The 16,257-nt window shown below is 37.9% G+C and overlaps 1 protein-coding gene across 1 annotated transcript in view; it reads right to left on the bottom strand.

Moving 5' to 3' along the window:
• LOC126161972 (cytoplasmic dynein 2 heavy chain 1) overlaps positions 1 to 16,257 on the bottom strand; it is a 778,966-nt gene that overhangs the window by 301,448 nt on the left and 461,261 nt on the right. Inside the window, 2 exon segments of the mRNA XM_049918163.1 lie at positions 151 to 286; positions 12,060 to 12,336. Coding sequence (XP_049774120.1) covers positions 151 to 286; positions 12,060 to 12,336 — 413 coding nt within the window.

Below are 16,257 nucleotides of genomic sequence, written 5' to 3'. Positions count from 1 at the left end.
CAATAAATGAAGATAATTTTTGGAGTGGTAAAATTTCATCTTAAAATTATTAGACTGTTTTATATTCAGATATAACTCCTTAAATTCATTTTTCATTAGTTTATATTATTTTATTACTTACATTTATGTTGCATGTACATGCGCATTTACCTGAAATTCTTTCCACCATTAATTCACGATTCCAGTCAGTTTGCAGAACCTTGTTGACAATGGAATCCAATTGTTTTCTGTCATTATCTGATGTCAGTCTGTCACGGTACAACCTTAGGGTCTCATAAACTAAAACCTGGACAAAGAATAACCTTTCCATTAACAAATACACAAAGTTTATTTTGTAAGAAAATGTACAAAGTTGCATAAGAAAAATTAAGCAGATTAATTTTCACTTAAATTTTCTCAAATCGTGGTGTCAGTCTGTCACGGTACAACCTTAGGGTCTCATAAACTAAAACCTGGACAAAGAATAACCTTTCCATTAACAAATACACAAAGTTTATTTTGTAAGAAAATGTACAAAGTTGCATAAGAAAAATTAAGCAGATTAATTTTCACTTAAATTTTCTCAAATCGTGGTAGAAGATGTGGATAGTGTGTGTACGTGTGGAGGGGGGAGGGGGGGTGGGGCTGACAGGGAAAGAGCAGGGAAAAGACATGGGTTCTGGGAAGTTTTCACTCACCAATGATAAAACTATATACTTTAATTCAATGTACAAACATATCATACAAGCGAAAGAGATCACTAAAATAAATATTTTCTCTCTCTGTCATTAACTACAACAAAATAGGGTTTAGATTTTGCCACTTCAAAGTCCACCCTTTGTTCTCAGAACAGTTGCACAAACTCTTGGTCTTCTGGATATATGATTTTATAATATTTTTGCAGATATTATAGTCCAACACATCTGTAAATTATGCCAGGGATGTTCAGCATGAAATGACCTCTGTTTCCTGATCTTCCTGTCAAATTCATATCATAAAAGTTCAATGGGATTTAAGTCTGGTGACTGGCATGGCCAAATCATATTCTCCAGTTCCCCACATTTCTCTTTTCTATTGTAATACCATCTGCACAATTTAGAAGCATGTTTTGGATCATTGCCCTGCTGCAGAACAAACACATGAACAATAAGTCTCTTGCCAAATGAAACTGCACTGTTGATCAGTATCCTGTGATAACTTCCTTCTCTAATGTTCCATTAATTCTCATTAGATCACTGACTTTATCACCTGCAAAACGCCACCACACCAAAGCCATTACGCTTCACCGTTAGTATCACACACTGACTCTATGTAAGTTCCCCACAAAGTCAATGAACAAACATTCAATGATTGCTTACAAACACTTCAGACTTATATTTGTATATGAATAACACCTTGGACCATTGCTGCACACTCCAATTTTTTTTTTCTGTGTGCACTGCAACTATTTCAGCTTATCTTGCTTGTCTAATAAAGGTTTTTTGTGTGCTACCTACCCCTTTAAACTCTGTTCACAAAGAAGACATTTCACTGTAGAGACAGAGATTGGAACCACCCGCAAATGTGCAGAACGAGTCGTCTGATGTTTACTCTGTACACATGTGAACTGTTCTTCCTTGTATGTTGTCATTCAGGGCCTTCCAGATTGTGAAACACTTGAATTGGCATCAGTTTCCATGAACCACTACAATTTATAAACTATTGTGACTGGGTTACACTAACCTTTGTTGCTGTTGTCATACTAGAGCAGCCATCCAGATGAAAAAAGCTACAATTGCAGCATATATTTCAATATCCATCTGCCATTGTGAGGAATTAGGACTGTGCATAAATTCGTGGCATTTTTCCGGCATTTTTCCACAAGTTTGATAAACACAACAAATACACATAAAACAGAGACTTCAGTCATCAATAATTCATTTTACTTCCCTGTTTACAAAAGTCTGCCAATACTGGGATAACTCTTTGATTCTGAAACTACTGAAATAACATGGTTTTTAGGTGAAGAATTTGTCAAGCCATATTTGGAGCACATTTTCATCCTGAAAGGAAGTTCTTTTAAGGTTTTTCAATAGAGAGCTGAAAAAAGTGAAAATCTAAAGGCACAAGACTTCCCTAACAAATTCCAGTATAGCATGTTTTGTCATTCTAGCAGAAGGCAGGCAGGCATTATTGTAGAACAGCATCACTTCACACAGTCTTCCTTATTGTTCATGGATTGTGTCCACATCTCAGTTGTTGACAACAAATGTCAGTGGTGATAGTTACACCTTGGGGAAGCAATTTGTAGTGCATCACACTGTCGTTGTTCCATCAGATGCATAACATTATCTTCTGTGGATGCACACTGGTCTTTGTATGGGGAGTTGCGACCTTGTTTGTGCTTAACCATTTCTTTCCTTGCCTTATGTTAGCTTAAAGACAATTTTTCGTCACCAGTAATGATAAAGGATACAAACAATTTTTAATCACCAGTAATGATAAAGGATATGAATAATTGGTGTTGTCACAAACCAACTGATGAAGAACAAGCAGTGATGCTCATATGGCCCCGCTGATTTTTGTGATTTTGGCGCTCAATGGCATTATCCCCATACATGGCACAAATGTTTCTGGCAGCTTCCACTGTTGTCACCCTTATGCTGAACTCATAAACAGAAGAACATGTCAGAAATTTTCCGATTTCTCCACTTGGTACTCCAGTTTCTAGCATTCACAGCTTCACTCACTGTCTCTAAATGACATAATGACATTATGTAAATTGAAACAGCAACAGTGAACAACCAATAAAAATGACAATCAATATATAAACCTACAGCAACTGGAATACCAAGAAGCAAAACTAAATGCTACAAACTTATGATCCAACCTACCAATGTGATCAGGTACACAACCACCCTGCTAGATGCACACAGTGTATTGTAAACTACAGCAAACTGGTTGTTACACAGACAGCTGAAGGAATGAGGCCTATTCAAATGGAACAGTCTTAGGGAATGGCACACCAGTGTCATTGTGGATAGATTAGAGATTAGATTAGATTAATACTTGTTCCATAGATCATGAATATGACACTTTGTAATGATGTGGAACGTGTCAGATTAATAAAAGATATCTACCATCTGGTGAGCAAGATGTACGAGACAGGTGAAATACCCTCAGACTTCAAGAAGAATATAATAATTCCAATCCCAAAGAAAGCAGGTGTTGACAGATGTGAAAATTACCGAACTATCAGTTTAATAAGCCACAGCTGCAAAATACTAACACGAATTCTTTACAGACGAATGGAAAAACTAGTAGAAGCCAACCTCGGGGAAGATCAATTTGGATTCCGTAGAAATACTGGAACACGTGAAGCAATACTGACCTTACGACTTATCTTAGAAGAAAGATTAAGGAAAGGCAAACCTACGTTTCTAGCATTTGTAGACTTAGAGAAAGCTTTTGACAATGTTGACTGGAATACTCTCTTTCAAATTCTAAAGGTGGCAGGGGTAAAATACAGGGAGCGAAAGGCTATTTACAATTTGTACAGAAACCAGATGGCAGTTATAAGAGTCGAGGGACATGAAAGGGAAGCAGCGGTGGGGAAGGGAGTAAGACAGGGTTGTAGCCTCTCCCCGATGTTATTCAATCTGTATATTGAGCAAGCAGTAAAGGAAACAAAAGAAAATTTTGGAGTAGGTATTAAAATCCATGGAGAAGAAATAAAAACTTTGAGGTTTGCCGATGACATTGTAATTCTGTCAGAGACAGCAAAGGACTTGGAAGAGCAGTTGAACGGAATGGATGGTATCTTGAAGGGAGGATATAAGATTAACATCAACAAAAGCAAAACGAGGATAATGGAATGTAGTGGAATTAAGTCGGGTGATGCTGAGGGAATTAGATTAGGGAATGAGACACTTAAAGTAGTAAAGGAGTTTTGCTATTTGGGGAGGAAAATAACTGATGATGGTCGAAGTAGAGAGGATATAAAATGTAGACTGGCAATGGCAAGGAAAGCATTTCTGAAGAAGAGAAATTTGTTAACATCGAGTATTGATTTAAGTGTCAGGAAGTCATTTCTGAAAGTATTTGTATGGAGTGTAGCCATGTATGGAAGTGAAACATGGACGGTAAATAGTTTGGACAAGAAGAGAATAGAAGCTTTCGAAATGTGGTGCTACAGAAGAATGCTGAAAATTAGATGGGTAGATCACATAACTAATGAGGAAGTATTGAATAGGATTGGGGAGAAGAGAAGTTTGTGGCACAACTTGACCAGAAGAAGGGATCGGTTGGTAGGACATGTTCTGAGTCATCAAGGGATCACCAATTTAGTATTGGAGGGCAGCGTGGAGGGTAAAAATCGTAGGGGGAGACCAAGAGATGAATACACTAAGCAGATTCTGAAGGATGTAGGTTGCAGTAGGTACTGGGAGATGAAGAAGCTTGCACAAGATAGAGTAGCATGGAGAGCTGCATCAAACCAGTCTCAGGGCTGAAGACCACAACAACAACAACACATCTGTACAAGATATTACATTACACAAAATATTGCATGACACTAATGTTTAAGTTGTGTCCCCCCCTTAATTTATATCTAAAAATTCAGCCAATGAGTAGAAGGAAATGTCATCTAGAAATTCTTTTAATTTATTTTTAAATGTTAGTTGGCTATCTGTCAGGCTTTTGATGCTGTTTGGTAGGTGACCAAAGACTTTTGTGGCAGCATAATTTACCCCTTTCTGTGCCAAAGTCAGATTTAACCCTGCATAGTGAAAATCATCCTTTCTCCTGGTGTTATAGCTATGCACACTGCTATTACTTTTGAACTGGGTTGGATTATTAACAACAAATTTCATAAGTGAATATATATACTCTGGGGTTACTGTGAGGATCCCTAGATCCTTAAATAGATGTCTGCAGGATGACTGTGGGTGGGCTCCAGCAATTATTCTGATTACATGTTTTTGAGCAATGAATACTTTTCTACTCAACGATGAATTACCCCAGAATATGATGCCATACAAAAGCAGTGAATGAAAGTAGGCATAGTAAGCTAATTTACTGAGATTCGTATCACCAAAATTTGCAATAACCCTAATAGCATACGTAGCTGAACTCAGACGTTTCAGCAGACCATCAATGTGTTGCTTCCAGTTTAACCTCTCATCAATGGACACACCTAAAAATTTTGAAAATTCTACCTTAGCTACAGACTTCTGTTCAGAGTCTATATTTATTACTGGAGTTGTGCCATTTACTGTACATAATTGTATATACTGTGTTTTATCAAAATTTAAAGAGAGTCCGTTTGCTGAGACCAACTTAATAATTTTGTGAAAAACATCATTTACAATTACATCACTTAGTTCTTGGTTTTTGGATGTTACTACTATACTTGTATCATCAGCAAAAAGAACTAACTTTGCATCTTCATCAATGTGGAATGGTAAGTCATTAATGTATATCAAGAACAATAAAGGACCTAAGACCAAACCCTGTGGGACCCCGTACTTCATAGCCCCCCAGTTTGAGGAATCAGCTGTTGTTTTAACATTACATGAACCACTTATTTCAACTTTCTGCATTCTTCCAATTAAGTATGAATTAAACCATTTGTGAACTGCCCCCCTCAAACCATAATGATTTAGCTTATCTAAAAGAATTCCATGATTTACACAATCAAAGGCCTTTGAGAGATCACAAAAAATACCAATGGGTGATGTCCGGTTATTCAGAGGATTTAATATTTGATCAGTGAAAGCGTATATAGCATTTTCTGTTGAAAAGCCTTTCTGAAAACCAAACTGAAATTTTGTTAGTACTTTATTTTTACAAATATGGGAGGCTACTCTTGAATACATTACTTTCTCAAAAATTTTTGATAGAGTTGTCAGAAGAGAGATTGGGCGGTAGTTGTTGACATCCGCTGTATCCCCCTTTTTATGCAATGGTTTTACAATGGCATATTTCAGTCTATCGGGGAAAACACCCTGCTCAAAAGAGCTATTACATACGTGGCTGAGAATCCTACTTTTCTGTGGGGAACAAGCTTTAAGTACCTTGCTGGAAATGCCATCAATTCCGTAAGAGCTTTTACTTTTCAGTGCGTTTATTATTTCACTGATTTCAGAGGGAGAGGTTGGTGGAATTACAGTTGTTTCAAACTGGACAGGTATGGCCTCTTCTATTAGTAGCCTTGCCTCTTCTAGTGAAGATCTAGATCCTATTTTCTCCACAACATTTAAAAAATGATTATTTAAAATATTTTCAATTTCTGATTTCTGATACTCAACAGTGCCCCTCCATGTGAAAAACCAGTCAAATACAGAACAAAAGAAGTTAGCCTCTACATATTTATACTTGTTTTATTATCATGATGGAGATATGATAGAATATTCAAAATGAAAACCCTGTTTTAAACAGAAAACCATAATCGTGACTAGTGCTGTATTAATCAGCTACCTCAACATGGCTATAGCTTCCTACAAACATGCCCTGAAATGAGATCCTTTCTGTTTGACATTTTGCCCACCACACTGAGAATAGCATTTCATCATCCTCCCAATCTCTGCAATATTCTTGTCAGACTGTATGCTCCTTCAGCAGCCATCTTCCCATCCTATGGCTCCTATGTCTGTGACTATCTGCAATATAAGACTTGCCCTATACACACTACTACCTCCACCTATACCAGCCTTTTAACAGGAAAAATATAGACCATCAAAGGGAGATCAACCTGTGTAACAATACATGTCATATACCAGCTGTTATGTAACCTCTGTTCAGCCTTTTACATCAGCATGTCCACCACCGAGTCATCACTTAAGATGAATGGGCAAAGGCAGAGGGTGTATACAGGCAACACAATATCCTGTTGCAGTGCACACTCTACAACGTGACAGTCATGACCTCAGTGTCTGTTTTACCAAACATGTCATCTGGATTCTTCCCCCAGACACCAGTTTCTCAGAACTCCACTGGTACCCCATACCGGTGCCTATGATGGAATGAAATCAGAACCACAGGTTTTGAGATGTATGTTTGAACATTTACTGCAGTTGAAGTGATGTACAACAAATGTTGTCTTCATACTTTTAAAATACTCAGAAAAGCATATCAAGAAAAATGTGTGTGTGTGTGTGTGTGTGTGTGTGTGTGTGTCTGTGTGTTTTTGTAATAGGGGATATAATGTTGGTGAGAAATAGTCTGAAAAGCTAAGGGTGTTGCAAGGTAGGTTGTGGTGAGACATAATTGTCAAGAAAAAAATTCAACAAGTTGTGCAGTTTCCAATTTAAACAACACTGAAGTTAGCCTATCAGGTTGTTGGGAGTGCAAATTCAACCAGCTTTCCAGAGACAGTATTGTCACATGTGTTCTTCATTTAGTTTTCTCAAACCAAACAAGAGAGTGATATAAGAACTGGGCAAAGGACAGTAGCATGGATTGAACCTGAGCCATTGGCTGAGCAGTACCGTGTACTACTATCTATGCTATGAGAATAACTGACATTAATGGCACCAATTTGTGAAGCAGAATTGTATATGCTAGATATGCTAGTTATTCAAACATCTTTGAAAATCTTATTTATACAGTCGATCTTTATTGGAATAGTTCATTTAGCTGTGAATTTATAGTGAAAGAGGTGCAACAGGATGATGGAGATAGACTTGACACTCACACCTCACAATAGTGAATGTAGTGGTAATAAGACGTGGCACTGGTATTCATTCAATGGATACACCAATATCTATTAGACATACGGCACTGTGGGTCAAAATGCACAGGAGTCCCACGTAATCTACAACACAAGATTTCCAGACCACATTATTCCATGTGGCAGTACTCCTGTAGTGGATCATAGAAGATTAAGGGAGACCAGAAAACCTGTTATTAACAAAGTTGACATTAGACAACAATGCTGCATGCAGAACATTCCATTTGAAAAAAACATTCTACATATGGTGGTCGCAAATCATACTGCCAGCTTCAGGGATCTTGGTAATGCTTTGGGAGTAAGTAAAATTAATCTGATTTTCTTAAATTATATGTAATACCTAAAGGTGGCAAAATGTAATTGTCAGTCACTAAACATTTTGAACACTGTAGTATTAGATGTCCTACAGGATGAAAACTTATTTTCATACCACCTACAGAAAGTGCAAGATTCGGAGGAAGGTGGCTATTCTTCTTGATCAATATTCCATGTGGTGCTTAAACTAATACATTACTTACTAACACTTACTAGATTGGCCACACAAACTGTAGTCAGTTTCTGGCCCTCTCTGAGCCCATCAATCCATCTCAGCCGTAATCTTCTCCTCAGTCTGTTGCCTCTGATGTCTTCTTCCACCACCTACCTGGTGATCTGGTCTTCTCGCCGCATTACATGCCCATACTACCTCTGTCTCCTCTCTCTCTAATCACAGCCACTATGTCAGCAACTTGTAAACTCCTGCAGTTCATGGTTTTCGCTTTTCCTTCAGTCGCCCCTGTCCTTCATTGGCCCAAAAATCTGTCTCAGAGATGCATTCTCAAATTTCGGAAGTTTTCTTTTGTATCACAGTCCAGGTCTCTGCTCTGTATACGATGACTACCCAAATTCAAAAGGATGGTGTTGTGGACAGACAAGGCATTTACCACCAAAGAAGGTCTATTGAGTTCATGAAACAGCCACATTTGGAATGATGAAAAGATGAATGGCACCTGTTTTAATTCATATCAGCATAAGTGTAGCAGGTACTGGAGGCAGCTGTTTGCTGCACTCCAACCTACTTTCTCCTCATTTTAAACAGACAGACTTATTTAGCATTCTTTGTGAATGTCCTTCCACTGTATTTAGATGTTCCTATGGTGGTCCATCAGTTATGTGGTTCCAACATGATGGTGAACCTCCACACTTTGTTGTTGTGCTTCATGAGCATTGAGATGTGTGGTATCTGCAGAGATGGTTTGGCTGGGGTGTCCAGTTCCCTGGCCAGCTCATTCATCAGATCTTATCTCTTCAGATTTTTATTTGTGGGGGCATGTCAAGAAAATTGTCTACGCAACTCCAGCAGACACAGTCGAAGAGCTTCTTGTGAGATTAATTTTAGCTTTGATGAAATCAGCGAAACCTTTAATTTTGGAAAACTTGCAGGCTCCTTGATGCAGTGGTACATTGTGTGTATTCACACTGGAAGAGGACACTTTGTGCAGCAGTTGTGAAAAAAATATTGTTACTTCTCATTCTTGGGTATTTGGTTGTCATTAATGACTTGTTGCTTTTCAGTCTTGGCTATTTTGTTGTCATTAATGATTAAAGTAAGCATCAGATTTATTGCCTCATAATTATCATTATTTTTTGTGTACTTGTTACATTTATTGCTGGTGATTAATTATGAAGTTTATTGCTGTTTCACAATTACAACCAAAGAGTTACACATTATTGGAATTTGGTCAGGTGAAATCATAAGCAGTTACTAAACATTGTAGACACTGTAGCTGTTGGAGTTAATGTATGTGTTTGTTGTCAATTTTTCTCAAAATTAGCCAAACTTCAAAAAAATGAAAATACAGCAAAAACTATCTGACAAAACTGTTAAAACATTAATGAATCACAACAGTCTCATTTGCTAATAAACCTTTGAAGTGCAATTTCCTTTTCTCATGGAAGCCAGGTTTAAATATGAACTTCTCCTTTTTTTTTAAGGGAAATCATATAAATGATTTATGCAACTGAAATATGTAAAAAAATTAGAAAATGTTATTCTTCTGGAACTGTTGAGAAAAAAATCAAACAATTTTTGTTTTAAGTTTGGAAATTAATTACCTTCATCTGTAATTTAGGCTAAATTTACGAACATTCTCAAATACCACTCTTAAGTTAGCCTGCCTCCCCAATGTAGCTATTACTCACCTACCTTAATTTGTCACTTCCGAAATGGGTGCATTTTAACTGGTCATGAATGTATGAACATGTGATAACTCGCAGAACTTCAATGCTAATTAAATCAGAAATGTATCAAATTTTTTCTTGACAATTATTTCTCAGCACAACATACCCTGCAGCACCCCTACAAGATTTTCAAACTCTTTCTTACCATTGTTTACACAATGATTCCTTCTTCAGAGAGATAAAAATTTAATAATCTCAGTATGAATTTTTTATGTAATGCTTCTCAGATCTGCAGATGTTACAGTTGGTGGTGTAGAAGTAACTGTTTTGTGGTTTAATGTAATAGATGCTGAATAAAAAACATTATTATCATTTAAGAATACCTTCTTCAGGATAATGGAAACATCATGATTGAAACAACAAATAATATTGAAGATATGAAATCGATCACTTGCAGCTGATTGATGTATGGAGCATAAACACATAATACAGCACAGACGATATCTGTAAACAACATTCTTTTCCAGGTTAGGTACACATTCTTACACATATATCAACACTGACAGCAAAAGCAGCGATCTATAGAATGAGTGTACTGATTGTTTATGGTTAACTGCCCAAGCTGATGGTGTGAAGAAGGAGAGAAAAGATTTGTGATAACTTGGAGGTGGTAAGATGTGCAGGACGTGCAGGGAGCATGCAGTAATTAGGGACATGGAGAAGGAGAAACTATTAGCTCTCAGTAGCAGTAGGAAAATGAGGATTCACATCAGGGTACAATCAAAATTGAATGTATGCAACAACAGAGAGAGAAAGAGAGAGCCTGACAAAAAAAAGTGAGGCATCCAGAAGGAAAAGAGGGAACAAAATAAAACTTCATGGGTTGGGAGGGTATGTGATATTATTTCAGTGACTCCAAAATCAAGTCAAATTTACAAAGAACTTGGCAGTATGAGCCAACTTTTCACTCTGAAGTGCCCTTTAGCCTGAATACATGTACTGGTATGGTTGAAAAGAGTGTTATAAAGCCATTGCATCCTTTCCAAAGGCAAGCCATCCCACAACTGTTGCAACTGGTTCTTGCTATTCTGGATATTGGCATTGGGACATAGTTGAGGTCTGATCTGTTCCCACACACATTCTATCAGGGACAGATAAGGGCACCTGGCTGCCCACTGGAGTCCCTCAACATCTTGCAGACAGTTCACAGAGACATGTGTCATGTGTGTACGAGTGATGTCCTATTGAAAAATGACACCACAATACTGTCTCATGAAAAATATGTCATGCGGACAATGGATAACCATAACATACGGTTGTGCTGTCAGAGTTCCCTCCTCAATTACTAGCAGCCATAACCTGAAGCTGTACCCAATCGCTTCACATACCATAATGCCAGGAGTAACACTATTGTGCTTCTCCAAAACGTGAAAAGAATGGAACCTCTCTCCAGGTTGCCACAGTATTTGCCAACGATTGTCACATGGGGTAATGTAGGACAGCAATTCATCACTGAATGCAATGCAACATCATTCAGTAGCTATTCATGCTTCCTGGTTGTGGCACCACTCCAAATTCCAAATGCAGGCTTTTGTGTTGTGATGTTAAGACCAGCCTTCACATGGGGCAGTAATTCTCTAATCTGGCTGCTGCTAGTCTCCAATCAATGGTGCCGGATGACACAGAATGTTGAACCAGGTCTATTACTTGTTCTCAGATGGCAAGTGCAGATGTGAAGGGGTTAAAATATCCTTGGTGCATAATACAGTGATTCTCACTTGTGATTGTCACGCTTGGTCGACCAGAAACTTTATGACAAGTATGCCTTCTCTCATGTTCTCATGCAGTCCAACATCAGGTCATCATCGCATCTAAATACCCCATAAATATTCATATTGCACCAACTCAGCAGCTGCCCAAATGGAGACCTACAATGAGGCCCCTTTCAAACTTCCTCAGATGCTGACAATGCTGTCTCACATGAGTAAGTGATATCTCTGTGTTCTCCACAGTGATCACTCAATATCTGACATTGTTCATATTGTTATGTAATTAATCAGGACTTGTAACAACACTAACCTGGTGGTCATTCTACCTATCACATAGAATTGTGACCCTATAATCATTTACAAAGAGCAATAAACAGTCCATAATTGAAGGAAGTACTGTTAAAACAACTAAAGAACTCTAAAAAAAATCAAAAATAAGTTACCTCTAACAGATAATCAGCTGTGTTGTCACCAGGAGGAAGTTCATATCTTGCAAGAGACATACAGCAATGAGTCAGGTCACAAGGAGTAAATATATAATGGCTGTTCTTTTGCTGATTTTGTTGGAAACTCAGCTTTACATCTTGATAGATTTTCACCATAGATGATGCAAGTGCAGAAATCTTTGACAAAGAATGCCAAACAGGATGTGATGACATGCTAAGGGTCCTTGACAAATAAATTCCATATATTGACTTCAAATCCTCTTTAGCTGGGTAGCTGTAATAAATGTACAACAAAATGAGAAAGTAATACTAATAGCCCTACTAGCTGAATAATTAAAAAATTTACACTGAAGCACCAAAGAAAGTGGTATAGGCATGTGAATTCAAATACAGAGACATGTAAACAGGCAGAATACGGCGCTGTGGTTGGCAACACCTATATAAGACAAGAAGTGTCTGGCACAGTTGTTGGATCAATTACTCCTGCTACAATCGCAGGTTCTCAAAATTTAAGTGAGTTTGAATGTGGTGTTATAGTCGGCACACAAGCGATGGGACACAGCATCTCCGAGGTAGAGATGACGTGGGGATTTTCCGTACAACCATTTCATGAGTGTACTGTGAATATCAGGAATTTGGTAATACATCAAATCGCCTACATGGCTGCGGCTGGAAAAAGATGCTGCAGGAACAGGAACAATGACAACTGGAGAGAATTATTCACCATGACAGAAATGCAACCCTTCCGCAATTTGCTGCAGATTTCAATGTTGGGCCATCAACAAGTTTCAGCATGCAAACCATCCAATGAAACATCATGAATATGTGCTTTCGTAGCCAAAGGCCCACTTGTGTAACCTTGATGACTGCACAATACAAAGTTTTACGACTTGCCTGGGCCCATTAGCACTGACATTTGACTGATGATGGCTAGGAACATGCTGCCTGGTTAGACGAGTCTCGTTTCAAATTGTATCGAGCAGATGGACATGTATGGGTATGGAGACAACCTCCTGGATCCATGGATCCTGCATGTCAGCAGGGGACTGTTCAAGCTGGTGGAGGCTCTATAATGGTGTGGGGCATGTGCAGTTGGATATGTCTAGATATGACTCTGACAGGTGACAAGTATGAACATTATATAGGTGTTGCCAACCACAGCGCCGTATTCTGCCTGTTTACATGTCTCTGTATGAACATTATTGAGCATATCTGTCATGCCTTGCAACTTGCTGTACAGAAGAGTTCTCCATCCCCTCATACTCTTACAGATTTACGGGCAGCACTACAGGATTCATAGTGTCATTTTGCTTGAGCACTATTTCAGACGTTAGTTGAGTCCATGCCATGTGTTGCAGCACTTCTACATGCTCACGGGGGTCCTACACGATATTAGGCAGGAGTACCAGTTTCTTTGGCTCTTCAGTGTATAATTTGCAAAGATAATGTGAGAATATGTAGATGTGTCAGGAGATATAAATACGTCGTAGCTTTTCAGAGAAGCAAAAGTCACTGGTACAGACACTTTTAGTACATGTGTCAACACATATTTCATAGACAGAATATAAATATTTGTACCATACATTTGATACAATATTGATAAGTGACATATGTAGTATTGAATCTCAAAACTAATATCTTGGTACATAAAGCTGACGAATGTGTTTTTACAACAAAGCGATCACAACTACAGTACATCACAACACAGATAGCATACATCAGAAATCAAGTGTATGCAAAATGAACTCGTTAGGTCTCATAGATAACTGATGCCTATACTGAGAATTATTAAAGCAAAATAGTACCAATGTATCTAAGGTAAAGCAAATAACACTAAGAGATCAATACGTACATCATTCTGTACATGATTTATATCATTATATCACACAGCATGTGTCTACATGTGTCTAAGGGCATGTGTATGTAACTACTCATCGCTGCTGATACTACCAGCAAAAAAACCATTTCATATGACATAAATTGTTATTTGAAAAACCGTTAAACAATTAAAAGAGACAGTGTATACAATGTATAAGTTCATGTTATTGCAAGGAATATCTCTTTCAATTTTTTAACAGTTTTTGTAATAACACTTACTTTGTCTTTCCCACAGACTCATGTGCAATAGAAAGATATATATTATGTCCACATCTACACCTTCATCTATACTCTGCAAACCAATATGAAGAGTATGGTAAAGGATACGTATCACTGTACCAATTATTTGGGCTTTTCCCTCTTCCATTCAGGATTTGAGCACTTAAACACCTGTGTGCATGCTAAAATTAATGTAATCTTGTCCTCATGATCCCCATGTATGTGAAATGGAGAGGGTTGAGGTATTATCATAGAGTCATCATTTAAAGTCAGTCCCCAAAACCTGGTTACTAGACTCTCTCAGGATATATTCTGCCTATGCTCGAGAGCCTGCCAGTGAAGCTCCTCCAACCAGACTGTGACGTTCTCCTGTGGGTCAAACAAATCTGTGGCCATTCATGCTGCCATTCTCTGTACATATTCATTTTTCCCTGATGTATTATTTTGTACAGTTCCTGCAGACTTGAGCAATATGCTGTGATAGGTTACGTGAATAATGTAAGCCATCTCCTTTGCAAACTGATTGCATTTCCCTAGTATTCTACCAATAAACTAAAGTCTGCTAAACCTCTAACCACAAATGAGCCTATGTGATTATTCCATTTCATGTCCTTACCCAGTGTTAAACTTAGACCCTTGTATGAGTTTACTGAGTACAACTGTGGCTCACTGATATTATATTCATAGGATACTATGTGTTTTCATTTTATGAAATGCATAATATTACATTTTTGAATGTTTAAAGCAAGTTGCCAATTTTCACACTATTGAAATCTTATCAATGTTTTACTGAATATTTCCACAGCTTCATTCAGACTGTACTTTGTTGTAGATAACCGCATCATCTGCGAAAATTCTGAGATTTCTATTAACACTGTCTGCAAGATCATTAAAATACAACATGAACATCAAGGGCCCAACACACTTTCCTGTGTACATCTTAAGTTACTTCTACATCTTTTGAAGACTCTTCATCCACAATAATATGCTTCATCCTCCCTACCAAGAAATCCTCAATCCGGTCACAAATTTGTGAGATACCCGATATGATTATATTTTTGATAGTAGCTGCAAAACTGAGTCAAATGCTTTTTGGAAATCAAGAAATACTGCATCTAAATGACTGCCTTGATCCATGGGTTTCAGGATGTCATGTGAGAAAAGTGTGTGTTGGGTATCACATGATCTATGTTTTCGAAATACATCCTGGTCGTACGGTGGAGGTCATCCTATGTTTGAGCTCAACAACAAAATGGTGTCACGGATATTGTACAGTAGTTTTGTGTATCACTTCTGCTACCCTTCTTGTACACAAGTATGACCAGTGTTTTCTTCCAGCTACTGGGCACGGTTTTTTGTTTGAGGGGTCTGTGGTGAATTACAGTCAAGAGAGAGGCTAATTCAGCAGAAAATTGGGCATAGAATCTGCTAGGAATTCCATTGGGCCCTGTGGCTTTGTTCAGTTTTAATAATTTCAGCTGTTGCTCAATGCCATTCACACCATTTTCAATTTCAATCATCTTTTCAGTGGTATGCGGATTAAATTGGCGCTAAACTCCTGGGTTTTCCTTTGTAAAGGAACATTTGGCAACAGTGTTGATTATTTCTGCATTTGCTTTGCTACTCTCAATTCCAGTTCCTGTCTTGTCCATGAGTGTGTGGATACTAAGTTTCAAGCCACTAACAACATTTACATATGACCAAAATTTCCTTGGGTTTTGAGAAAGATTTTCCAACAATATTCTGCTATGGTACTCTCTGAAGGCTTCACACACTGCGCACTTGACTTGCAAGTGTGTTTCATTCAATGTCTCACGATCTATAGCCCTATGCTTTGTTTTATATCTAATCTACAGTAGTAGTAGAACTGTTCTACCTGGTGCATATCTATACACTGGATGGTCAACTACTCTTTTAAACTTGAACTTTAGTTCCTCTACATGTTCCTGTCCTGAGCTTAAAGTTTCAAGTTTCTCATTCAGATGTGACACTACTGTTTCTTTGTCTAATTTGCTGAACATATAGTTGCCCTTTGTACTTGGGTACCATTTCACTGCTGCTGTAACAGTCTCATTGTCAGTGATACTGATTTCAATGT

Source organism: Schistocerca cancellata, chromosome 2 (genome assembly GCF_023864275.1).
Source record: "Schistocerca cancellata isolate TAMUIC-IGC-003103 chromosome 2, iqSchCanc2.1, whole genome shotgun sequence".
Taxonomy (NCBI): Eukaryota; Metazoa; Arthropoda; class Insecta; order Orthoptera; family Acrididae; genus Schistocerca; species Schistocerca cancellata.
The sequence above is the reverse complement of the archived record's forward strand: the minus strand, read 5'-3'. Positions and strand labels throughout refer to the sequence as shown.